The sequence below is a fragment of the Arvicola amphibius genome, chromosome 14, assembly GCF_903992535.2.
Source record: "Arvicola amphibius chromosome 14, mArvAmp1.2, whole genome shotgun sequence".
Lineage (NCBI taxonomy): Eukaryota > Metazoa > Chordata > Mammalia > Rodentia > Cricetidae > Arvicola > Arvicola amphibius.
In genome coordinates this window covers 31515380-31542876 of record NC_052060.1, presented here as the reverse complement: position 1 = coordinate 31542876, position 27497 = coordinate 31515380, and the positions used below count along the sequence as shown (strand labels likewise).

At 37.5% G+C, this 27497-nt stretch overlaps 1 protein-coding gene across 2 annotated transcripts in view; it reads left to right on the top strand.

Annotated features, from left to right (window-relative positions):
* Fnbp1l (formin binding protein 1 like) overlaps positions 1-27497 on the top strand; it is a 75581-nt gene that overhangs the window by 13794 nt on the left and 34290 nt on the right. For both annotated transcript variants that reach the window (XM_038311828.1, XM_038311827.1), the window contains exon 2: positions 15272-15387. In XM_038311828.1, coding sequence (XP_038167756.1) covers positions 15272-15387 — 116 coding nt within the window. The remainder of the gene's footprint in view (positions 1-15271; positions 15388-27497) is intronic.

Genomic DNA, 27497 nt, shown 5'->3' with positions numbered 1-27497 from the left:
AATACACTAGTTCTCTTTGGTTTGGAATTAGCAAATGGTGTGAATTAAGAATATTTTCAGCAGCCTGGTCTACAAAGTGAGTTCCAGGACAGTCAGGACTGTTAAACAGAGGAACCTTGTCTCGAGGAGGGTAGATTCAGTTAGGGATAAGTGGGAGATACTTTAGTAATATTTCATTTGTATTTTAATAAACAAAGCTTGCCTGAAGACTGGTGAGCAAAACAGCAGTCCTGATCAGCCTTACAGACCAGGCAGTGTTGATACACACCTTTAATCCCAGTAGCCACACTAGTTTGCCGTAGAAACCAGGAGATAATGGTATACATCTTTAATCCCAGAACTAGAGGGGATTGTAAAATGGGAGGAGACAGCTCTCAGTCAGTCTCATTCTGAGATCGCCATTTCAGACTGAGGTAAAGGTAAGAACCAGTGGCTGGCTGACTGTTTTGCTTTTCTGACCTTCAGGTTGAACCCCAGTTTCTGTCTCTAGGATTTTATTAATCTTGCTACAGGATGCAAAAAATGGTTTTATAGTTCCAAAGTGGTCAAGTGTATGATGTCCCAACTGTTCTTGCCGCAATGCCTTAGCTCATATCTCAGACCACAAGCAAGAGGTGGGAATGATATCAATCTTTTGAACCCTCAAAGCTTACCTCCAGTGACATAGCTCCTATGAGGGCCATGCCTCCCAAGGCTTCACAGATAGTTCCATCTAGTTTTGAAACATATAGGCCGATGGGGGGCATCCTCATTCAAACCACCATGAAAGCATTTGGGAGTAAGAAAAAAGTAAATGCAAGGTTTAAAAAGAAAGATGACTCATTGGAGAAAGTTGCTAATAAAGGGGGCAGAAAAATGGGGCTAGGAGAGAAAGGAGTTTACTGGCTGTAACATGGAAGATGTTACAGGTCTGTTTATGAATGAGAAAGTTCTAGAGATAAGATAATAGTGCAGGAGAGGGAATACTCTCTGAAGCAATGTACTGGAGAAGAAAAAAGGACAAGAGATCTAGTGAACAATCTAAAAAGGATTAAGTGGGGATGTGATGTGGGATTCCCCTCATGCTGTGAATACCATTGGGTAATAAAGAAACTGCCTTGGGCCTGCACAGAGCAGAATAGAGAGAGGTAGACAGGGAAAACTAAACTGAATGCTAGGAGAAAGGAGGAGGAGTCAAAGAAGCCATGGAGCTACTGCTGGAGATAGATGCGCTGGACCTTGCTGGTAGGCCACGAGCCTCATGGTCTAATATAAAATACTGGAAATGAGTTAATTCTAGATATAAAAGCTAGCTAGCATTACGCTGAAGTGTTTGGCTAAGTAGTGATTTAAATAATACAGTTTCTGTGTGGTTATTTCGGGAGTCTGGATGGCTGGGAAACAAACAAGTGGCTTTCCTACAACAGGGATGTTTTGTTCTTATGTGTGTTTGTGGTGCATGCTTGTGTGGAGACTAGTAGTCGCTGTCAAGTACCTTCCTCTATTTGCTCTCTATCTTAATTTTTTGAGATGGGGTCTCACTGAACCCAGAGCTCATTCTTTTTGGCTTGGCTGGCCACCAGTGAGCCCCAAAAGCCTGTTCCCCAACACTGGCATTAGAGATGCACTCATAATACCTGGCTTTACATGCTTGGTGGGAATCTGAACTTGGGTCCTCATGCTTGTAGAGTAAGTACTTTGTCCACTCAGCGATCTCCCAGCCTTGAAAGAATTGAGCTTAGGAGCCAGGTAAAAATAATGCAGAGTATTATAAGTTGATAGCTAACCATAGAAAGGAATGTACATTAGCCTTCCACAGTAGTGACAAGTACCTGGAAGTTTAGAGGTTTCAGCACAGAGTTGGTTGACGTCTGGCCAGCTAGTGAGTTAGTGCATCGTGGTAGAGAATGCTGATAGAGTAAGGCTGCTAACCTCAGGTGGTCCGGAAGCAAAAATGAACAGAATAAAAAGGAAGGAGCTAGGGTCCCAATATTCCCTTCAAGGGCATTTGCTCCCAACTTCCTATGAGACATCTCTTCTTAAAGGTTCTACCACTTCCTGTTAGTGTTAGATGCTGGGAACCAAGTCTTCAGCATATGGGTGTTTGGAACTATTTAAAGTCCAAATCATAGTAGTGGGAATTATCTATAGATTTAGTTTTCCTAATGAAAAATAGAATCTAACTTACCAAATGAAAATGAGCAAAGCAAAAGTTAAGTGAGGACTTTCATGAGAAAGAGGAATTTCCTTGATTATTATATGCATCCTTTTAAGTCATGTGTTTAAAGAACAAATTACTATATCCCTGTGTACTAGGTTTTTTTTTGTTGTTGTTGTTGTCAGCATAGTTAATATCTGACCGAAACAAGGGAAAAAAGACTTGCTTTGGCTCATGTTTTCAGAGAATTTGGCCCAAGGTTGCTCATCCTATGCAGTTGGGTAGAGCATCACTGCTGTTTATTCCACAGTGATCAGGATGCAAAGAGAAAGAAAGGACCAGAGGCCGGATAAAACATCAGAGAGGGGCATGTCTCAAAGAGGTGTACTTCCTCTGGCTGTGCCCTACCTCCTAAAGTTTCTATAACCTCCCAAAATAATGCCACGGGCTGGTAACCAAGTTTCTCCACACTTCATGCATTAGCATGTACTTCCCTTTAGGTATCTCCGTTTTCTAGCCATTGGCTTTAGGAGTTCTACAAATTGGGCACTCTCACAGCCCTTTAATCTTAAAGCCTCCTAATCTTAAGAAAGCAATTTATTAAATCTCTTGTGCAAGTTTCCACATAATAAGCTTACCAGCTTTATTTAAAATTTTCTGATTAATATAGAAAAATCAGTTACCCCCCCCCCCCCCCCCATACAATTGGAATAAAAGCTCACAGCACTAACAGTAGCTACCGACCAGGTTATAAGCTAGATAGTGGTGGATTTGTTTTGTCTCTCTATGTAGTCCAGACTGGGTTCAAACTCAGGGACTTGCCTACTTCTGCCTCTCAAATGTTGGAATTAAAGGTGTGTACCACCATGCCTGGAGATACCCCATTTTTGATAGAAAATAATCTGGGCTTTTGTGAGATACAAGATCCTCCCCATTTGTTCAGGGCCTGGTAGAGTTCCTTGTCCCTAAACGCATACTTCTTTTTTGCATAGAGTTGAAGCCTATTGCACCTTTTCTTTATTGGGCTGCTTCAAGCAAGAACTTTTGAATGACTGTTAAGTGCACTTGTGTTTCAAGTGGGGAGAAAAGAAAAAAGGATTCTAGTTTTTCAGAAGACTGTCATGGTGGAATCAGGAATGCGTAGTTTGTTACTGTGCAAGAGAATTTATTGACTTGATGCTTTCAGCTGTTACTGCAATCAAGTTAAGTCCTGTAAGAAAAGGGAAATAGGGCTGGAGAGAAGGCTTGGAGATTAAGAACATTTGCTGCTTCTTTAGAGGATTCCCAGCTTTATATGACAGCTTACAGTTGTCTTTAACTCCAAGTCCAGGAGATCTGACACTTTCTTCTGGGTTCCTTAGGCACTGCATGCATGTCTTGTACAGACACACGTGTAGGCAAAGCACCCATAGACATAAAGTAAAAATAAGTCTTTAGTAAAAAAGGAAAGGAGAGGGAAATGTTGACTAAAACATGCATTATATTTCTTTTTGGGGTCATGAAGATGTTTTAGGGAACACAATATCATGTTTTTTTTTTTAAATTATTTATTATGTACAGTGTTATGCCTGCATGCGTACCTACACCCCAGAAGAGGGCACCAGATCTCATTACAGATGGTTGTGAGCCACCATGTGGTTGCTGGGAATTGAACTCTTAGTCTGATAGCTTAAAAAAAACTGGAAGTCGACCTAGAAGGATACTTGAGGACAGCTTATTGATTTTAGGGGGGAGGGGAGACAAACCAACAAAACCTGACAGGCAAACTGGAGATCTGTGTCGATCATTTAAATTTCAAGTCAGAGGTTGAGAAAGTAGGTAGCTTTAGCAATGAAGAACCACAGGCAACTGCATGGCCGTGGAGGGACAGAGCAAGAGATTGAGAAGAATGGTCAGCATATCAGGCAAGGCAAGCAGCTTGTGGTTTGGGTCAGTTGCATGTTGAGCAGTGCAGGTCTGTTAGCAGCTAGATCAAGGGAGGGACGTCTGTTTATAAGTTCCAATGTCATTAAGGGGATAGTTGCTCTTCTCAGTATGTCTTCAGGTGTAGGGGTGTGTGTGTGTGTGTGTGTGTTTTAAGCTTCTGGAATAGACAGTTTTTCTGAGGGCAGTTTCCTCTTTAGGTGTTTGACAGGCTCATATGAATTAACTTCTGCAGGAGGGAACAATAGTGTATTTTTGTAATTTGAGAATAATCTTTTGAGCATATTAGAGAATTATGTTTTTACTCAGGCCAGAGGTAGAACTAAGGTCCCATTCTTTATATCAAAAATCATGTAATGGAGTGACTAGGTTAAGATAATTAAAGAAAAATAAATTATAAAACAAATGTGATTATTACTTGTCAAGTTCATAGTATTTAAAATTGCCATGGAAACACCGCTGCTACAAGGTGTTTCCCTAAAGGTTTGACCAGCTGCTGTAATGTAGACAGCGCCACGCTGTTGTTTGGGTTCCCAATTTAACGGGAAGGAGAAAGGGAGAGGAGCATTAGTTTTCATTTCTCTGCTTCCTGACAGGAGATTTAAGTGGCCAGATGCCTCATGTTTCTGCCACAGTCAGTGGCTTCCCTTGTGTAATGGATTATACTCTCTGCCTTGGAGCCAGACCCTTCCTTAAATTACTCTTGTCAGGCATTTTGTCACAGAAATGTCATAAGAACGGTAATGGCCGTTCTTAACCAGAAGGAGAGAGCTTCTCATAAGTGTTAGCAAAGCCGGAGTACCACCTTGTCCTCGCTTTCCAAAGCCAATTGGAAGTCTCGGGGGGTGGGATGGAATTGGGTGTGGATGGGAGGGTCAGCCTATTTTGATAACTTCTAACCAGCTACCTAATTCATCAGATAGATGTAAATACTTGCATATGTATCCTCTATGATATAATTCATTAATGATAATTTCTTAATTGTAAATGTTAAGATTTTCTAATAATAATGAAAATAAGGCATCAAGTATTGTCTGGGTCAACTCTGCTTCTTTCAAATTACAGCAACATAAATGGGTAGAACTAAATTACCTCAGCATTTAACCATAATTACATGGTAAGAGTAGCATGAGGTCACTCCTTGGAATTATTCCCAAGAATATACTAACAGCTAAGTATCCCTTCAGATTAGATTAGCACCAGGAAGCCTATTTGATTTCTAAATAATAAATGTAGCTTAAGAGTATTTATTTAAGTAAGTGGACTGAGTTGAAGCGAGAAAACGGGAAATTAAGACTCATGGATCTTTGATTCAGTTTGTATTACTTAGCTCTGTTACCATAGGCAAATAGTTTTTATGCTTCAGTTTCTTTATCCACAAACACTAATATTTAAAGTCTTTTTTAGCCATTAAATGCCTGTGATTAGATTTTATACTTGCACTTACCAAGGAGATTAAGAATCTGGTTTGGAAAGGGAAAAGGGAAAGTCAGGCCAGAGTGAAAAAGAAAATGAACCCAACAGAGAATGCCAAGAAATCAAAGAGGAACCTGCAGAAGGAAGCTGACACCATTGTGGAGAATTTCCATGTTAAAAATACAAAGCATACACATAAAGACCAGTTCTGCTCTTGGCTTCTCTGCGCTGATTATGTTCTGTGGGCTCAGGATAAAATGTCAGCTCCAGGGAGATGATTCAGTAGTCTCTTATTATCTGTGGTTTTATTTTCTGCAATTTCACTTACCCACAGTCAGCCAAGAGCTGAGATATTAAATGGGAAAACTCCAGAAATAAACTATCTGTAAATTGAGTAGTGTGCTGACCTGTAGGACAATAGTTGTAAGCATTCCTTTGTCTCAGATACCCATGCTGTATGTGCTGCCCACCCATTGAGCTGTCTACCACTTAATAACTTGATACAGTCTTTATACTGCCTTGTTTATGTTCAGGAAAACAGAAAGGATTAGCATCTATAAAGTGTTACCTTCAGGGGAGAGATGAAATTTTTCAGTAAAGAAATAGGGGGAAATGTGTCCTGGGGATGCTAATTTACAGCACAGTACGATTTTTTTTTTGAGAGGGGAGTGGGGATCACACTCATACATTTTATTTTGTGTGTGGATACACATGTATGTGCATGTGATGGTCAGCGGACAATCTCAAGTATCACTCCTCAAGTTTTTCCACCTTTTGTGTGAAACATGGTCTCTCTCATCAGTGTAGAACTTTGCCAGGTAGGCTAGACACAGCTCCATGCTACAGCCAGCACCAGTCGGAGGAATTCTTTGCAGAGACCTCTGATCAGATGAAGCTAGGGTTCTTGACTTTGCTGAAAGAAAGAATTTTGGGGTGAGCCAGTATGAAAAGAGTGGAGTTTATTAGGAGGAGAGATTAACATGTGTTTAAGGGGGAAGGAATATTAAAAAGAGAAGCATTCAGGGAAAGGATAAGACACCCCCAATGTGGGTGTGGGATTCACAAGAGACTGAATCTTAAAATGTTTTGGCAGTAGCCATACCTGTTTTGGTTGCTTTCGAGCTACATTTCAAAAGGCTGCTAATGCAAGAGCCATTTCCTCCCACCTTTGATAAGTGAAATTACAGAATGTCTTTGGAGGTGCATTGGATAAGATTTCTGGGTCACAGAAGATTACATAAGAGGCTAAAACTTTTTTTTACAGTAAATTAGTTTCTTGTGAAATTCATGTGTGTGTGTGCGCGCATACGTGTGTACTTAGCCTTTAAGCATATTTATTGCTAAAATATCTGTAAATAAAAGGAATCTCGTGTCTCTATAGGTAATCTTCACAGTGTGTGTTAATTTTGCTAACTTCCCATTTTTGTATCTCATTTCAGAATAGAAGTCTTTGATTGTTCTCTTTTTTAGTGAAATAGGAAGTAAAGTTGTTGACTCTGAGTGGAATGGGTGGGAAGTGGGTTAAGAGAATAAGGTATGAGATAGTTGGCTAGGATAATGGGATAGTGAATGGGCTCGACTGAGGTAGCATTAAAGACCCCTTAGTTTAGTAGACAGAAATTTCAAAGTTTGACCAGTCAATGTGATTGTTTATCTTTACCTTTCTACAGTAGCTTGAGGAAAGGTTGATTAAAAGCTGAATATAAGATCAGTGTTAAAATTTGACAGTGGCAAGGACAGTGGGCAATATTTGCGAGAAGTGATTATAATGATGATTTATGGAACCGACATGTGTAAAGATAAAATGAAGAAAGGGGAAGAAAAGATAGTAATATGTTAGTACTAGTCTCTGTAGGGTCATACAATTGCAGGACTAGGGTTTTGAGGGGAAACAGAACAAGCCATCTGAATGAGATGCTTGAATTTCCATGTAGGTGTGTGTGTGGGGAGGTCATGTTGTAGGATTGTTAACTACAATGGAAATAGCCATAAGAATGGGTATCTGAGGTAGGTAGAGGTGTAGTCAGTGTTAGAAAGAGAAGCTACAAAGGAAATTGTGGTAAGGATAGTTTGTATCAAAACTGAAGTCATTGTGAGCTTAATTGAGAATTGAGTTGAAAAACTTAAGTTTAAAGATGCGTGAGTTGTCCATATATACAGCTTGTAGTTCTACCTAAGGAAGCATCAGAATAATTAAGTTGTTAGACAAAAGTACATTATTGTTTAGCTTTTTTTTTGTGTGTGTAGCTGTTATTAATTGACTCTGCGGCATAATTGATTTCTTAGTTTTATGTGACAAAAGCAAACAGAAAATCTTTCTGTAGCCCATAGGAACTAGAGGAGAAAAGTCAGCCGTGTTAAGTCTTTTAAATGTCTTTCGTGTAGTGGTTTGGTATTCAGAAGTGCTGGAGAAACTCTGGCAGCCAAATCAGAGCCATAAAGTAAGTCTAAACTAGGACAGCAGAGTCATTATTCAACTTTTCAGTTAAAAAAAAGTCTTCTTTAAAAGGCGGTGTCCCTTGGTACTTTACCAGAGCACTTTATTGGGACTTCATTTGGATGCAAGGCTGGATCAAAGTAATTATAAAAACAAGAATTGCATATTTAAAAGTGACTTGAAAAAATTTATAATGTTTTGTAATAGTTTATGCTGAATTAGATTTAAAGTATCTGGATGAAAATAGTTTGAATAGATATATTTATGAGCTAGCACATATTATAGTAGATTATTGGGAGTAACAAACATTTGAGTTACACTGCATAGTATGGAACATTTAATTCTGATGCTGATTCTAGCTAGCTCTTAGAATATTTTTCTTATTCTGAGGTAAATAAGCTAACTTAAAATATTTTACAAAATTAAAAAGAAATGCCTAAAAGAAGCAGAAAAGCTGTCTTGAATTTAATATGACAAAAGATTAGTTTAGGGCACACCACTAATGGGATTCATTTCATGGAAGCTGTGGTATGAATGAATGCCTTTGAAAGGAAGAGAGAAAGATTAAGGCAGGAACAAAGAAATTAGACTCAACTAGTAATCTGGAATGAGAAGACATGCTAGAGAGAGCAAGAACAAGGGAGTGATGCTAAGTTACCTGCTTTGATGATACAGTATTTTCAGTTTTTGTTATTTCTTTACGTGTGTGTGTGTGTTTGTGAGTGGGCATGAGAATGCCACAGCTTCCGAAGGAAGTCAGGACCACTTGCTGGAGTCAGTTCTCTCCTTCCATCATATGGGTTCTGGGGATCAAACTCAGGTGGTCAGGTTTGGTGCCAAAGCACCTTTATATGCAGAGCCAGCATACCAGCCCAATATTCTTATTCTTATTTCTAACTTGTAGATGTTTTCAGGAGGAAGGGACCTGGTTAGTCGTCCTCATCTACTTAGACCACGAAACCCAATATGGACAAGGTCAACAGAACTGCCATATTCAGGCTGCTCATGTGTACTTCAGCTTTGTCAGGGCATAAATTTCATTTTTCAGATGTTTTCAGAGTGGTTTTAGTAATCACATTTTTTAGATTGTCTCTGTCCTTCACCCTAGGTTAGAGTAGGAAGCTGTGTGATCTTATATCAGAATGAGATGTCTGGGGCCACTATGTCCTAATAAATTTACTTATTAACCTTAAGCAAATAATTATGTCTTATAATAGAAAGAAAATGAGACTTAGAGTGAAAATACTGGGTGAATTTCTCAATTTCAGAAACGTGCTGTCCACATTTGTAAAATGCCATATTTGAAAAGACTGTTAGAGACATGTAGTAATGCATGCAAAGCTTTGTAAATTCTAAAGCACTATACAAAAAGAGTGATTCCACCAGCAGTTAAGAGCTTTTCACGTGCCACAGTTTCAGAGGAAGTTCATTTTGTCATCTCTTCTGGATTTAGCGTTTGTTTTTGAGTTCCATAAGTATATAAATTATAAAAAACTAAACTGATTGAAGACTGTTATGTAACAGCAAATAATATTCTCTGATCTAATCTTTTTGGTTTTAGAATAACTAGACCAACTTCATAATTGATACTCTTTTGTTTGCGCAAAATTGACCTGTGAGCTGGATTTGGTAGGGCACATTTATCCAACTATGGGAATGCCGAGGCAGGTGGATTGTGAGATCCAGTTTCCAACATCTTTCAGTCAGCCAACCAGTGTGTTCTTTGGTTCTTCTTAACAGTGATTCAAGTAAAATAATTAGTAAAATTCAAGAATTTAAAATGAGCATGTATTTACGAAATATTTTAGTTTTTCAAGTATACTGTTGTTTGGTGGCCTGCTATTCCCTATACTTGAGGCTGGCTTTGAACTCCGTGTAATTGTTCTGTATTATCTTCCCGAGTTCTAGGATTATACGTTTTATTTTTAAATATATTGCAGTTAATGTGTCTGTTTGAAGCCTAAGATGTTACTACTTAGTGAATTGTGCAAAATTTAACCTAAAAGTAAAGAATTTCTTTTGCATTTTAAATATATTAACTTTCTAAAAATGATTTTTCAACTTGTAGATTTACTGTTTGAGGTAGAAGAAAACCTATAAAATATGGTTATAGCATAGTAGAATGTTTCTATCTTAAGACTTGTTCTTAACTGTTTTTCCTCCCAACTCTGATCTTATTCTTGTTTCCAACAGTCATTATGCAAAGTCTGTCTCACTTAGAACCAGCCTGACTTTGCTGACCTCCATGTTACGTTTCAGACTGATTTTTGTTCTGTTTAATAAAGGTGACATTTATTTGGTACCTGTTTACTTTAAAATACAGTAAAACCTTAGTAAAAAAATATATTTAATGTAATTATTGCACTTTTAATTTTTCTGCTTGTTAGTCGTCTAGTACTTTTGTTTCTATTTTGATTGTTTTGTTTTTTTGAAACAGAGTCTTGCTGTTTAGTCCAGGCAAATCTTGAACTCACTATGGAGCTGGTCTTGAACTTTTGATCTTCCTTTAGTCTTCAGGTGTAACTCTCCAGTACTAATTCTGAGTGTTTACATTAATGATTAAAAGATGTATGGTTAAGAATATAGCTGGTAGGTACTTGCTTAGCATGCATGCAGCTATGGTCATGGGCATGATGACAACACCTGCAGTCTCTGCACTCTTGAGGTGAAAATAGGATTAGAAATTCAGAATCATCCTCGACTACATAGTAAGTTTGAGACTTACTAGAGCTATATGTGACTCTGCATTAAAAATAACTAATTAGAATTATATATATTATATTTATAAGATTTTTGTCAAAAAATAATAAATGTGGGTTAGAGAGATGACTCAGTAGTTAAGAGTACTTTCTGTTCTCAGCATGTATGGGGAGGCTTACAGCTGCCTGTAACTTCAGTTTAGGGGGATTTGATGCATCCAGACCCTCTGGGCACCTTTATTCACACACATACACACCCTAATTAACAATAGCAAAAATAGCCGGGGGCAGTGGCGCACATCTTTAATATTAGCACAGGAGATAGAAGCCAGGGGGATCTCTAAGTTAAGAGGCCAGCCAGGGATACACAGAGAAACCCTATTTTGAGAAAAAACAAACCAAGACAAAACCAAAAAAAAAATGTATAAAATAAACCTTACAAACTGTAAAACCTTGTAAAAGAGAATTATATTTTAAAAGATTTTGCCGGGCGGTGGTGGCGCACGCCTTTAATCCCAGCACTCGGGAGGCAGAGGCAGGAGGATCTCTGTGAGTTCGAGGCCAGCCTGGTCTACAAGAGCTAGTTCCAGGACAGGCTCTAAAAAAGCTGCAGAGAAACCCTGTCTCGAAAAACCAAAAAAAAAAGAAAAGATTTTAAAGGTTGTAATTTAGCCATTAATGAAATTTGTCTGTTGTCTCACTAGTCTGATTAGTTGAGTTTTAAAACTTTCATGTGTCTGAGATTAAGTGAGATCAGGCAGGTTCAGGGGCAGCATGGCCGAGGGGGAAGCTAATGGTCATATATAAAAGCCCAAGACTCTACATGGTGAATCTACAGCATGAATGCCTTTGGCTGTAAAAATAGCATGTACTTTAAAAGCAGGTTTGTTTATTGTTGAGACAAGGTCTCAGCATATGTACCTGGACTGGGTTTGAATTCACTGTGTAGCCTAGGCTGGCCTCAGTCATAGTTGATTCTCCCTTGTCAGCTTGCTGAGTGCTGGAAAAATTCAGTAACATTTCAGCAGGGGAATCAGGACTTAATACCAAGCAGACAATATAGTTCATTATTTAAAGCAAGAATCTTAAGAAAAGAACATACAAGATGATCCACTGAGCAGAGCAGAAAACTCTAGAATTCTTCATATTATCTAAAACTCTACTAGTGTATAAAACATGAATTGACACTGGTGTCTTGGATTTAAAGAGGTATTAGGTTAAATTTAATACATTGAGCATAGGTAGACATTAAGAAATGCCAAGATAATGTTTGTCATCTTACTGTATTTTGAGAAAAAAACCTAGTTTTTTTTTTTTTTTTAATGAAGAAAAGACCTCATAAGTTTAAGGGTTTACCACTGTAGGACTAACCCTACCTTAGGTGCTTCATGGGCCTCTAGAACTTTTGAACGAATTGACATTAGTCTGATGTTTCTATGATCTTCTCAAGTTTCGTAATTTACTGTAATGGCTCACAAAACTCAGAACACTTAAATATTACTTGATGATGATACATGCAGGTAAACAGCCATATGAAAAGGCACATAAAGATGAGGTTTGGAGAGTCTCAGTGCAAGTGAAACCCTTGGTCCCAGTAGCACATGGCTCTCTAAATGTATTGTTTAAGTTTTTTATGGTTGTTCCAAGACATAAGCACCATTGATTAAATCATTGGTTATTGAAATCAGTACCTAGCCCCTCTTCACCTAAGAATGCTGAAAGTTTCAACCTCGTCTTAACAAGATCCCTTTAAACTACCTCCAGCTCCAAGTCACCTCATTAGCAACAAGCCAAGTACTTTAGAAGCTGCATAGAAAACACCTCTAAAGCCGGGCGGTGGTGGTGCATGCCTTTAATCCCAGCACTCGGGAGATAGAGGCAGACAGATCTCTGTGAGTTCGAGGCCAGCCTGGTCTACAAGAGCTAGTTCCAGGACAGGCTCCAAAGCCACAGAGAAACCCTGTCTCGAGAAACCAAAAAAAAAAAAAAAAAAAAAAAAAAAAAAAAAAAAAAAGAGAACACCTCAAAAATTCCTGGACCTAAGTTGTTCTTCTGCCTCTGTCTCCGAAGTAGCTGCCCTGAAAGGAATGTTTCATTTTTAGTTTTTATTTTCAACAACAATAGTAAAATGCACCACAGTGTTGTTATGCAGCTGATCGGGTAGTTTGATTAAAGTTATATATTAATACAATATATGATATTGTATTATATATAATTATATATTTAATGTAATTACAGATATAGCTAATATTTCTCAGCTTATAATGTCTGTTAGGTTCTGTTTCAATATGCACATATATTTAGAACCACTTTTTTGTGAGCCATTAAAAGATGTGTTGAGCATTTGTTCTCAGTAATAAATGTCTTTGACAAAAAAAAAAACAGTGTTTCTTGAAGAAAACTAAGTTAACCACCAGTAAAGCGGTGTGTTGACTGGAGTGTTTCCATTCTGTCACTAGCCCTGTGCTTGACTGGGATTCTAAAAGGGAAGGTGGAATAAGGTTGAAATTTATTCACTTTGTAATTTACAGGTAAAGAGAAAATAAATGAGGGGAGTCCATAGAACACGGAGCTATATTGTTATTATAGTTAATCTTACAGAAATAATACTTTCATAGTATATGGAAGGCGAACTGTTTACAGTGTTCCCGAGAAGAATTGGGAGGGACCCTTGAAAATCTGTTTCTCATAAATTCACTGTTTATCACTTGGGTGCTGTCAAGATGTTACCCTTTTTAAATAAGTGGTTGTCAGTTATAGGCTCACATAATATGTAATTTTGATAATTTTTGTATCTTCAGAAGATAAAGGGAACTTTTAATGGTTAGTGATTAGTTGCTTTTTCAAAGAACTCTGAATTATGAAGAAAGCATTTTGAAGATGAATGGTTGGGACTGCATCTATTATCTATGTCATCTACAAATACTGTATCACTTATTGGCAGCAAATCTGTCAAAAGACAAAATTAAAAAGTTAAAAGATTATAATTGACCTGATTTACAGGGCAACACTTGATTCCATAAAACACAAGGAGCGTGCTGGTCCTGCAGACAGAGAAGGGCTGAGAAAGCAGAACAGAGCAAAGGCAATTTGAAGGTTTAAATGTTACTTTCCTTGTCGGAGTTGCTGAAGCACTTGTGCAGGTTAAAACTGGCATGCTTAGGGGCTTGGTTATTACTATTTGTCTCGGTTTCTCCCTCTCCTGACTTCTCAGGCCAGATGGGTAACTTGGTTTGGGCGTGGTGGGCAGGGACCTTCAGCTCGAGCAAATCCATTTTGGTTTGGTCTGTTGGGAGCTAGTAGAGGAGCTCAGGCCAAAACAACGACTGACAAGTTCTGTTTATTTCAAAGTCTGTAAAGTTTTCCTCAGTGTTCTCCAGAGAAAGAGCCAACAGGACACATACATATATGTTTACAAAGAAAGGGTTGTTGTTTGTTTTTCTTCTTTTTTTTTTTTTTTTTGTGTTACTAACTTTGCCTTTTCCTATGATGATGGGTGAAATTCTACTACTGACAGGACCTGGACTGCACAGGCAATTAGGAACTGGGAACACAAGACTCCTGGTAGTGAGAATAAGATGGATCAGAAAAGTGCAGCAAAGGAAAGCAGTGGGGACTATATTTTCTGTGCGCTCAGGCTCATAGAAAGTGACAGAAGTCAAGGTGTGAGACGTCTTCCCTTCAGAAGTTAGGAGCAAGTGGTGAGCTTGTCTGTCATTCCTCTAGCCTGATGGCTTTATCCTCCCAAAGGACAATCTCTCTCTCCTTTGGCTGCTCCATTTCTTTGGTTTTCTGAGCCTGTCTTTACAGTTTCCTCCTCCTAGTTCTAGACACAGGGTGTGTGCCATTATTACAGTCTTAGAGATTGGAAGCCCAACGCTAGCACTCCGTGCTTGAGTGATAAGTACACTCTAGAGAGATTGCTTTAAAATAATTGGCTTCTGTGGTTATGGAGACTCGGCAAGACAAATATACAGTGGTATATTATTGTATTTTAATAAATAAAGCTTGCCTGAAGATCAGAGGGCAGAAAGCAGTCATACTAGTCAGCCATACAGGCCAGGGAGTGGTGGCACACACCTTTAATCCCAGCACTAAGGAGACAGGCGGATGGATCTTGTGAGTTCACCCTGGGCTACACAAGATTGACTCTGTCTAAAACAGAAATAGAGCTCACACAGAGGTGACCCCAGCACTTGGGATCACATATCTTTAATCCCACCACTAGGGAGGTGGAGACACGAGCCATATGTCTGTCCGGGCGGAAAGAGGAATGTAAAGGGGAAGAGACAGGAACTCAGTGGAGTGGGGGTCTTCAGGATTCCTGGAGACAGGATCACGCCCATTTTGGTCTGAGGTAGAGGTAAGAGCCAGTTGCTAGCTGCTTTGCTTTTCTGATCTTCAGGTTGAACCCAATATCTGTCTCTGGGTTTTTATTATTCATGTATAAAAATCTGCAAAGGATAATCCAGGAAGAGCTACAATTGCAGACCAAAGGTGGTCCTAGCATTTGTCCTTCTGATTTAGGGAAAGGTGGGCGGAGCCAGGGGTTTCCTTTTATACTTATACTTATTTCTCTGTACAAATATCGGAAAGTGGTTGAAATACTTGTGGATACAATTTCAACCTGTTCAGCCTGTTCTTGCTTTCCTTTTCCAGGATCAGTTCGATAGCTTAGACAAGCATACGCAATGGGGAATTGACTTCTTGGAAAGATACGCCAAGTTTGTTAAAGAGAGGATTGAAATTGAACAGAATTATGCGAAACAGTTGAGGTAAGTTAACTTATTTTTCACTTTGTACAAATGAAGTTACATGTTTAAGCAGCTTAATATTAATAAAAAATAATATCGTACAGATTAAACCTTGTTTCTTTTTATCCAAATTGGTTTGAATTAGAGAACTAATAGTTTAGTTAAATCATTGCCTTGTACCCTTGGAGAATATTGAGTAAAATCAACTTTAATTGCAGAAAGGCATTTAAAATCATTAAATCTCAGCAAAGGGAAACCCTGTCCAGGCAGCCAGAGCCTGCGTCGTCTTTAGTGCCTCTCTACCTTCAAGCCTCAGAATGAAATGGTTTGGCGAGGAAGCAAACAAGGCCTGAGTATTCAGGGCTTTCCGCTCGCACTCTTCCCCATAGCTACTGTTTGAGCAGCTTTCTGACTTGAGAATCTCCAGGTCTTGGAAACAGAGTTTGTACTGAACTGAGCTTCTATGTTAAGATATTTATTGTCAGAATATTTAAAGGGGCGTTTTTAAATCTTAAATTTGGTGGAACTAATCTTATTTGTTCAGATAGCACAGTTATCATTGTTTACCACAGTTTTTCTGGTAGTCTTGCTGGAACTTGATAAAAGTAACGCTTGAAATTTGAAGACCAATCTATAAACGGTTTAGCTAGGAGTTAGGGTGCTTCAGAGGACAACATTCCAATTTACATAGGCGCACATGGTTGAGAAATGGGGCATATTTCCACTCGGGGGCAAAGTAAGCTGCTGCTTGTTATAGTTCTACTTTTCCTTGTTCCTTTTGTGTGTAAGTTCCTCTCAGCACCCTCCTTTCTACTGCTTGCCTCTAGGCTTCCATTGCACTCTGCATCCTAGCCAGGCACTCGTCTCTGTTACCTTAGAGAGGAGAGGTGGGGGGCAGGCAGAGGGAGGCCAAAGGAAGAATAGAAGTCTCTCTACCACCTCTTGTTTGTTTTGATGTTTATCAAGACAGAATTTCACTTTGTAGCTCTGGCTATCCTCCAGCTCACAGAGACCTGTCTGTTTCTGCTTCCTAAGTGCTGGGTTTAAAGGCGTGTGCCACCATTCTTCCACCTTCTTTTTTCTAGTTCTTCTAATAAGATCTTTTGTCATTTTGACTTGGCTTAGGTAATATGCCTATTTTGTATAATTTATTGAAATGATGATAACAGAATATAGTTAATGGTAGAAGAGAGATAGCTAAAGGTAGTAGACCCAGAAAGAAGAGGAGATATTAGGGATAAGTCACTTATATTCTTGTAGTCAACTCACTATGGGTATGGGATGACAGAGGTCTAGTATAATAAGTGAATGTTTAGCAAAACTCTTTTTTTTGTTTTTTTTTTAAATTATTATGCTATTTATGAAAACATTGACATCGTCCCGGTTTCCTGATCTATTCCCTTCTGGTTTTTCTTAAGGCTCTTTTCATATAAAAATACAAAAAGGGAGCCTGTTAGTATTTTACTGATAACAGTGATGATACCTTATCTGATCATAATTATGGTCTGGGATTCTTAAACATGACGGACGTCTGAGAGGGTAACATGAAGTTTGGTCATGTGCAAATTAAATGTCTACCATCTAATTATTAAAATCATACTTATTTTATTATGTTTATGGGTTTTTGGCATACATTTATATCTGTGCACCATGTGTGCGCCTGGTGCCCATGGAAGCCAGAAGAGGGCGTTAGATATGGAACTGAGATTACACACAGCTATCAGTGCTGTCTGTGTTGGTGCTGGGAGCTGGAGCTTGCTTTCTGAAGAACAGCTGGTGCTCTTAACCTCTGGACTCTTCAGCTCTCTCATCTAATTTTGAATTTGTTTTCAATTCTAACAAATAAAAACTTATGATTTCAAGTTTCCAATACAAGTGAAGTGAAAACATAACGTAAAATGACAAATGATAAAAGGTTAAAAACACAAACCAGATGAAACATAGGAACAAACAGAACCTAATTACTGAAGGCCCCAGGAATATTGCCACTGTGTTCCAATATAAAAACAAAATGAGAATGGATAGGGCATTTGACAAGTTTTCTCACTATAATGAATATCTCTTAAAACACCATTTTAATTTCTAAACTAGTTTATAGAGAACACACAAACATGTCTACACAAAATTATTCATTGCAGGAAAAATAGAATTCTCTTCTAGAAATACCTACCAACATATGAATGATGAAAAAATACCTTTGTTTATAACCAGTTTAAAGAACCAGCTTATTTAAACTTAAAGACTGTATTCAGTTCATCAGTACAAAAAGCAGGTTGTAGAACTCAATAGTAGATCTTATTTGCTTTTTTGAATTTGTATGTATAATTAGGTAAAAATTTGTGAAATTTGTATTCTGAAGAGCTCGAGGGTTCCAGGAGTGCCTGTTGTTGCTCTTGTGGACAAGGAAGGGTGTTTTTACTGTGCACCTTTGTGTTACATTATTTCCAGTGACTGTGTTCTAGATTGATAATTTAAAACTCTAAGCAAAGTGATGGTGTACTTGGAAAGAGTTCTGTTACAAATTGCAAAATGAAAAACTGATAATATATAAGATAAAACTTAAGCACTATAGACTAGATTTGTCATGTCTATTTGGTGTGAGGGTTTGCCTTGAAAGGACTGCCACACACTCAGGGAATTTGTCACATTTCCAGGGTGGCTCTCAGTAGCGGGGTTATTTTGTTAGATGATGTGTTTAAGTAAAGAAGATTTGGGAGGAGGCATGTTTAATTTGAAGCAGGCTACTCCTTCCTTCTTTCTGTGTGGAGATTAGCTGCTTTGGATGAATGGCTGGTAAATGATTGAATTGTCAGGTGCTGTTTGTAATAAGTTTTTTGTTCAAAAAGGGAAGAAACTTGTCCTGTTTATTTCCTCTTCATTTAGCTACCTCCTCCTAGTTTTGTTACAGAAGTTGATTTCATGTTTAGGAGGAGAATGCTGCTTACTGAGGTACTCTCCGTTCCTTTGTAATAACTGTATTCAGGTTGTTAAATATCCCCCTTCTTTTCCCTGGTGGGGGCTGGGAGCATAGTCTTGATATTTAGCCACCTTGTCCAACTCAGCATCCTTCCCACCTGAGCTTCCTAAATGCTGGGTTTCAGTCTTATATCATCAGGCCTGCTCCAGTTTAACTGCATTGCAAGACTAAACATAAGACTTTGATACCAAGGCATTCTGTGCCCACCTCCCATTATTCCTATTTTAAATTCTTTTCTGTGTTCTTTTTTATTTTTTTGTGACAGGGTCTCAATGTGACCCTGGCTGTCCTGGAACTCACTGTGTAGACTTGGCTGGCCTCCAGCTCAGGGATCTGCTCACCGCTGGTTCTGGAGTATTGGGATTAACAGAGTATACCACCTTGCCCATCTGTTCATGGGTTTTGATAGTTTAAGTTTAACTGTATTTTGGTGTTGGCTATTGATTTATTTGGGGGGTTGGTACAAGTATAGAAAATGAATGATGCAAAATGGTGGTAACAGGGTACTAGTTTACTGTTTTGTATTTACAGAGACAACCAACTGAAATCAGGCTGTGTGTGTGTGTGTCAAATGCAGTGCTTTATGCTTGCTATGCAGACACTTTGCCACTAAGTTGATCTCTAGTCCAATTGTTATTTTGATAAACTTGTGTATGTTGATGGCAGGGCTTAATTAAGATTTCTAAGTAAAAAAGAGAAGTTGTATATGTACAATAAGTATATATTATTTTCTCTTCTAGTAAAAATAATTACAGTATTATATTCTATCACAGAAATGTGGCTGTGTAAAATTATATCCTCCAGCATCCACATTAGAACACCCAAATGGATAGTGTGGGTTACTGGGAGCAAACTATTCTGGAAGGCAGGGAGCCTGTAAGCTAGTTTTCTTTTAGAACAGAAATCTCTTTGACTTCCTTTTTAATCAGAGACTTTATTATGTGCATTTGTATTCCCATGCCAAGTTGGATAATTTAGCTGAGTAAGTATACATTGAATGAATGAATGAATAAATATTATTTCCATCCAACTTAAATTCTTATGACCTTTGTACTGCTTTCTACCTGTACTGGAGTTTGGTATCATGTACATGTTTTAAGCTTATTGGTTTACGTTAGCCTGTTTCTAGGGTAAGCTTACATATTTTCCATTCCTTTATCAGAATTTGCCATTAATTTGTCACTCATTTTAAACTGAGAACCCAGGGAACCCATTTTTATACTGACTTTCTGAAAGTAAAGATTAATTTTATTATTTTTTTCTTTTTTGGTCTGCTGTTCTTTAACTTGTGACTGCTTTATTGCCTTGTAGGCTTTATCCCTTTCTTTCTAAACAAGGTTTTGCTATGTGACCCAGGGGGATTACCGGTATGTGTTACTATACCCAGCTATATCTATATTGCCTGGATAGAATTGATCTGATGGAAACACAGTTATTGTTAGTCTCTTGCCACTCACTTTACCTCAGTACATATCTCTACCTGAATTTAATCACTGAATAACTTTATTACTAAATAATTTCTCTTTCTAGAGTATGAACTCTGCACTGAAATATAAAATCCATAAATGAAGGGGTTTGTTCTTTCTGTTCTGTTTCTTCCTATTTCCTTGAACAGTGCTTGGCAAGAACAAGAATAAGCAATTTTTAAAAGTATATTTACTTAATTCTTACTGTAACATTTAATATGTCAGCACTATTTTCCATGCTGTAACACGTTTTCCTTTACAAATAATTGAAATTTCAGGATTGGAAATGAAGATAGAAAAGTTAAGGCAGAACTAGTTGTATTTATCTGTTGCTGCTGATTGTGGGTCCCTACCCCATAGTCAATGAATACTACATCTTATGTCTATAAAGCCTGCTGCATCCATTAGTAACTTATCCCCAAACAGAGTAACGTACCCTTTCCAACTACCTGATCCATGTAAATATAGCATAGTAACAATTGTAGAAATTTGGTGAAAATATAAATTAGATATCCTAGGATGATGGCACCTCGAGGAGAGAGGAAGTGAAGCATTATAAGTCCTAGGCCTTCCAGGGTTGCACAGTGAGACCCTGTCTCAAAGGGAACAAAGAAGTTATATAGTTTATAAAGTTAGTTTTGGCTGTATATTTTTCCATAAAGTTAAGGTTAAAAAAGGGGGTGGGAGCTAATAGTTTAGAGGTTCTTCCATTAAGAAAATGTTTTCTCATTAATGAAGCATCTTAAAAACCGGCAGCATTTATTTAAAAAGCCCGATTGTCTGAGGGACAGACTTGGGGTGCCTCTGTTACTTGAAGTATTTAACCTCATTTTGAGAGTGCTTTTAAGATTTGAGTAGATACTGTTTAATTTGTTTCTGTAACCTGTTATAAATTACAGATGGTATATTACTTTAGTTTTCCCTGATTTCCCCCTAATATTCTCCTCAGTTCTATTAACTATTTTCTCTTGATGCTTTATCAGAAGAAAAAAGTACAATACTTGGAGAACTTTTCTTCAGTATTATGTAACTGCATGTTTATGTATAATATAGTTGGACCTCACTTGGCTATCATTAGTATAGCTGGCTTTTGTTTGCTGTGGTTTTTTTTTTTTTTCATTGCTTTCTGATCCCATTCTTGCATATTTTTGCATGCTTTGGAGCTCTATTTAATCTTTCTTCTTTCTGTTATACCTAAGTAGATGGCTGTTTAGTTATTAACAGGCTACTAAGCTAGTTTGATTATAACTAGATTATTATTAGTATGATTAAACTGCTGTCCCATTTAATGTTCTCAACAGTTTGATGATTTCTATAACCATTGTATTTCTAGCGCTTAAGAGGTATGCCTTACAGTAGACTTCTGCCTTAAATTTTTGTGGGATGATTTAATAAACTGTCACTTTTCTGGTAAGTTAGACATAACTACTTCCCCAAGAAATGCAAGGCATATTCCTGACTATTATATGAAAGCATTTTCTTAGATTATATTGATCTAAACAGAGCTTAATATGTAAAGGATAAAACTTTTTAAGAAAGAAAATAAGTTCAAACCTGTTGGGTTGAATGTCTTCATGGTGGAATTCTCACTCTTTAAGGACCTCATTGTTTAAGCATTAAACGTTTAGTTGTTCATAATACCAGTGTATTATGTATACTTTATTCAGCCTTTCACCCATTTTTGGGAATCAACTCAGGGCCTCATGTCTGTTAGATAGGCACTGAAGCACTGAGTCTGGTAGCTCCCATTTGGTTGGTCTTTTGAATCTAAAATTTAAAAGAAAAAGGTCAAATTTCTTAGCAGAATTTATCTGAAAAACATAATACGTAGGTCTGTGGTGTCAGTTTGTTCTCGGTCTAAATTGAACAGATAAGTTTTTTCTTTTCTATTTTAAACATACTTGAAAAATATTCTTCTAAAATCTACAGTTTCCTAAAAAGCCTCATTGTTATGCTTATCACACAACAGTAATGATACATTGCTAACATTCTTTGAGTATATATGAAATTGATATACTAACATGTATAGGTCACATTCATCTTTATGTGTAGTATATTCTTGACATGTTGAAAATAAAGGGAAACTAGGGGCTGGTGTATAAAAGATATGAGAAGACCATCTTGGAGCTCATATCTTGGAGCTTTTTTTTTTCTTTTCCTGGGTTTTTCAGTTATCAATATTTAAAGCTTCGAATTTCTTTTTATTACCTGTCTACTCAGCATCTGTCACTAGTATGGGTATAAATGTATAAATGTTGAAACTGAAAGTGCATTATATTCAGATATTCTAGTATTATATAGTAATGAGTAGGATCATAGCCTATTTTTTAGCTTTAAAAATTGAAGCAAAGTAATAAAATTTACCATGTTAACTCTTTAAAAGATATAGTTTATTGATATTAATAATTCACATGGTTGTATAGCTATCACCATCATCCATCTCCATAACTCTTCATCATTAAGAATAGAAATACTCTACCCATTAAATAATAGCTCATCAGTTCAACCTCCTTTAACCCCTAGAAATACTTTTCTTTGTAAATGGAGACTGCGTATTTGTTTCCCAGCTTCCCAGACCTGAATAATTCCACAGAAACTATATTAATCACAACACTGTTTGGCTAATTACTCGGACATATTTTTAGCTAGCTCTTACACCATAGATTAACCCATTTCTATTAATGTATATATCACCACGAGGCTGTGGCTTACCAGTAAGTTTCTTTCTCCTTCAGCAGCTACATGGCATCTCCCTGACTCTGACTACTCTCTCTCTATATATATCTCTTCCAGCCTGGCTATATTCTGCCCGGCTATCAGCCAAAATAGCTTTATTCATTAACCAATAGAAGCAACTCATATATAGAAGGACATCCCATATCATCTCCCTTTTTCTGTTTAAGTGAAAAGGAAGGTTTTAACTTTAACATAGTAAAATTACTTATAACAAAACAGGTATCAAGCAAGAATCACAGTGACAATATTTCTTTGTGAGTCTAAAGTTTTACATCTAATTTATCTGTTATCATAACTAAGGAAAACTGTGACTGTCTTCAACTCTTCAAAGACTCCAGAAGGATATAATATTACCTTAGTTAACAGGAAGTGCATTGTAAGCAACTTCCAAAACTCGAGAATTGACAGACATCTTGCTGCCTGACAGTCACCCAAAGTTCTTCTGTAATCTTGGGGTATCCATTCAGCCCAAGGGCCCATAGTATCTGACAGACTTTTCCATGAAGCAGGAAATTTGAAAGACTGTTTTACCTCTACTGTCAGTTTGTCAGTCACTTTCTTCTGTATCCTGCAGAATGTCTGGCAGACTTTTTCATGAAGCAGGAACTTTCTTTAGACAAGTTTAACAATATTTTTCTGTGGTTCCTGCATGTCCAGTTTATACAGCATACCATCAAACAGTCCAAGCAAGAACAATTTCTTGTCCAAATGGCTAGCCTGGTCACATAGAAGACACATTTCTTCAATGCCCATCAGCCTCTCTGAAGTAATTGGTGCTGCCAGAAGCAGACATGCCTCACTGTCAAGATAATTTAAATTTTTTTTTTTTTTTTTGGTTTTTCGAGACAGGGTTTCTCTGCAGCTTTAGGGCCTGTCCTAGAGCTAGCTCTTGTAGACCAGGCTGGTCTTGAACTCACAGAGATCCACCTGCCTCTGCCTCCCAAGTGCTGGGATTAAAGGCGTGCGCCACCACCGCCCGGCAATAATTTAAATTCTTAAAACATTTTAAATGCTATATTCTGTTGGTCTTTGAAAGATTTCAAGAATACCTATTCATCTGAAATATATCTCTGTACATCTAGAAAACCTAACTAACATGACTACAGGTTTGACTATTATAAATTACTATGTATTAATCTGTAATTTATTATACATTACATTTTTAAATGAACTGTATAAACATCATACCTTAAACTAGAGCAGAAATACATATACACAGTGTAACAAAATCGACCTTAAATTTGTATCAATAGACCAATATCCATACCAATACAAAGTATTCATTTCTATATCATATCCCTCTTTAAATGGAAATAAACATTTATAAATAATCATTTTGGGAATTTGGGTGTTTTCTCCAAATTGCTTCCTGCTGTTTGCTGGGCTAAGTATTTTTAGGGTTCATAGAGAACTTTTGGGAGTATTGTTCCATCAAACCACATTAGCCTGGAAGGAATCAATCAATAGGTTCTCTTCATCTGTGGAAACAAAAGCAGAAACTCTTTTCCAAAGTAACATATCCTTAAACTTAAATTTTGAAGGCAAGATACCTTTATGTTGGTTTAACTTGACAGATCCCCAAATCAGATTTCTTTCTTCAGTCAAAAAATTAAAAGAAAACACAATATATATAATCAAGGCTCTCTGTGTATTTTCCATCTTTACCTGGTTTATTTTTCTTTACTCCTTTAATCTGACTGTGTGTACTCTTGTATTAACTTTTACTGTCTCTTTAAAGTCTTTGTTTTACTTTTAAAATTACTTCTTTTTGTAACTTTCTATACTCATTTTCTTTTCTCTCCCAAGCCTACTTATATTTATCCAATATTGTGATCCATTCACAGATCTTTTTCATCTGAATCTGTCTTTATTGCTTATCTATAATCATTTTCTGACCAGGAGCACATTTTTTTTCTCTAAATGCTAAGTGAACATAGCCAGGACTAACTCTATGTCTCTGCCTGTTGCCTTTGCCTTGACCAACATGATGGAGGTGTGCTCACCACCCAGCTCCAGGAACACTGCGGTCTTTGTTGCCATTAAGCAACTAGCAGCACTCTGCTCACAAACCCCATTTAAGTGCAGGACCTTTCCAAAAAGTCAGAGCCGTTCATGCTGCTAGCACAAACCAGGATCTGTCTCTTAAAGAAGCCATGCACATTTTCCTGCTAAGGCTGAGTCAGAAAGCCTTCTCTTAAAGGAGTCTTGCCTCTGCTCACTGCCAGCAAACAGCCTGAGGGGCGAAAATGTGGCTACTAAGAAGCTGTGCTTGACCCCTGTATTTGTGGGTCTAGAAGCCCTCTTTTTTTTTAAGCTTTTTTTTTTTTTAAAGGTGTTACATGTATCCATGCCCCAGACTGTGGGTGTCATTTTGTAAACGGAGGCTGTACTTTAGCTTTTCCTAGACCTGAATAATCACACAAACTATATTAATTCCAACACTGTTTGGCCAATGGTTCATGCATATTTCTAGTTAGAGCTTACATCATAAATGAGCCCTTTTTTCTTAATATATATATTGCCACAAGGTGTGGCTTACTAGGTAAGGTTTTGACATCTGTCTCCTTTAGCAGCTACATGGTGTCTCTCTGACTCTGCCTACTCACTCAGTCCTTATATCTCTGTTCAGATTTCCTGCCTGGCTTTACTCTGTTAAATCAAAACATCACCTATACAGCAGGACATCCCACATCACTTTCCTATTTGTATTTCTATGAATTTGTATACTCTTTGCACCTTATAGACATATTTGCCACTTTGTGTCTAGTTTATTTCATTTATAATGTTCTTAGTGATACATGTAGCATCTGTATGTTAACAGCATTCATGTTGTAATACTTTAAAAAATCTCCAACATACTTTCTTTCCTTTTTCCTTTTTTCTTTCAAAATATAGATTAAAGGAAAATGAGGCACAGAAGTATGGACTAGAAAAGAAATAGAAATAGAAGCTTTTAAATTAGTTAATAACCATCAACTAGTATAGAGAATGCACTGTACAAAACATGATTCTGAATGTAGTGTTCAGCTAGGCTGAAGAGTTCAGTCTCTGATATTTAGAATTTAGGCTGTAGTTATTTTTGGATGGACTGTGGAGTGGCACAGACCTTACTTTTAATTAAATTTGAACTGAACTGTGGCCACTTGATTTAGGTAGAAGTAGATGAAGTGTTTGGTTTCATGTGTTACATATAGCAAAGTTTCACCCCCTCATGATTCAGTGCTAAGTAGGCTGTGTTTGTCCAACTCCTTGATGTGGGCTGCATTATCTTTTTTCTACATTCCATTTCTTCAGCACCTGACTAGCACACCCTACCAAGTGCTTTTGCATCTCTTCTGTCATGTTTTCAGTTTTCATCCCTGGCTTTGATTCTTACGTGGTTACTGAGGAGCAGTGACTTGCTGACTGCCAGAGGCTGCTTGGAGGAGGTGCTGGCACTTGTCCGGCCAGGAAGGAGATGTTGTTGCTACTTGAGCTATAACATGTCTCCATCTTCTTCCTTTTTAGGATGAATGCTATTATTTTGTTTATTTGCTTACTTGTTGAGAATTTGGATTGTTTTTTCCCTTGATTATTGTGAAAAAGTTTGCTTTGGATGTGGTAGTTCAAATAATCTCTTTAGGACTTTCAGGTTGGTTTTTTGCATATTCAGAAACAATAGTGGAATCATGTATTAATTATGTGGATAATTTTTTATTTCAAAAATTTAGTTGAGAGTTTCATATTCACCCTTTCAGAAACTTCCCAGATCTACCTCCTGCTTCCTATCCACACAGCTCTGTGCCTTTCTTTTTCCCTCTTAAATCCTATAAGATCAATTTGTGCTGCCCAATTTCACGGATGTGTGCTATCCACCAAGTATTGTTGACTTACTGCTAGGAGCTAATAATTTAATAAACTGTCTTTTGAATAAACTGTCTTTCCTTCTCTCAAAAGCCAGCAATTGCCAGTCACTCCACAACTAGCAGTAAAATTGTATGCCTAATTCCCCTTTCTGCTAGGATTTGTTCTGACTTCGGCTTGCACGAGTTTTGTAAATGCTGTCCCAACCACTGTACATTTATATGTGCAGCTTTTTCTTTGCTCAGAAGGCACTGTTTTTCCTTATCAGTTGCCTTAGCTGTGAGTGTATGAATATGATGTATGTAGTCTGTATGTTCCCTCTTAAAGGCTGAGCATTCTTGATCTATTTTCTATTACTTGACCAGTTCAGGGTCTTTCTGATAATTACTATCTATCAGATGAGAGTTAAGAGATGTAGTTGATTATAAGTATAGCAATAAATCATTAGGAGTTGTTTAATACTGTGTTTGTTTAGCAACATAATAGTAGGTTCTTCCTGAGGCCTATGAACTGTCTAGCAATAGGTTCTTAGCTAGATGATGGTACCAGGTTTTAGTTTCATCTTATGGAATGGGGCTTAAATCCAGTCAGAAGTTAGGTTACTCCCATGGTGTTCATGCCGTTATTGTACCAGTGGGCTTATAGTGCCAAGTCAGTCATTATTGAAGTTTGCATGGCTTGTAACTGGTTATCCTTGATGATTCTTTTTTCCCCAGTAGCTTGCATAGCATCTACTGCGAAAGCTAGCTAATAGGGATGAAGCTTCCAGGTGCATATCAGCCTGATTTTACCATGTTTTTAAATTAAGTATGTGGTGTCTTCAGCAATACGGTCTTGCCATCAAGTTATAGAGGATAACCAAGAGAATCAGTGGAAATAGTCTGTAATGTTTGGTGGCTTATGGGAACTCACTGACCAAGGACACTAGACATTAGTATTCATAAAAAATGTTGATGTGTTTTTCTAGAGCTTATATTTTGCTACAATGGTTATTTTAATTTGGTGGAAAATGCCAGCACTGTGGACTTTGCTATAGTTTTTCCAGTAGCAGAATTTGTTTGAATTGAGTCCATTGTGACTTGTGTATAGTATCTGAGGTCATCTTCCTG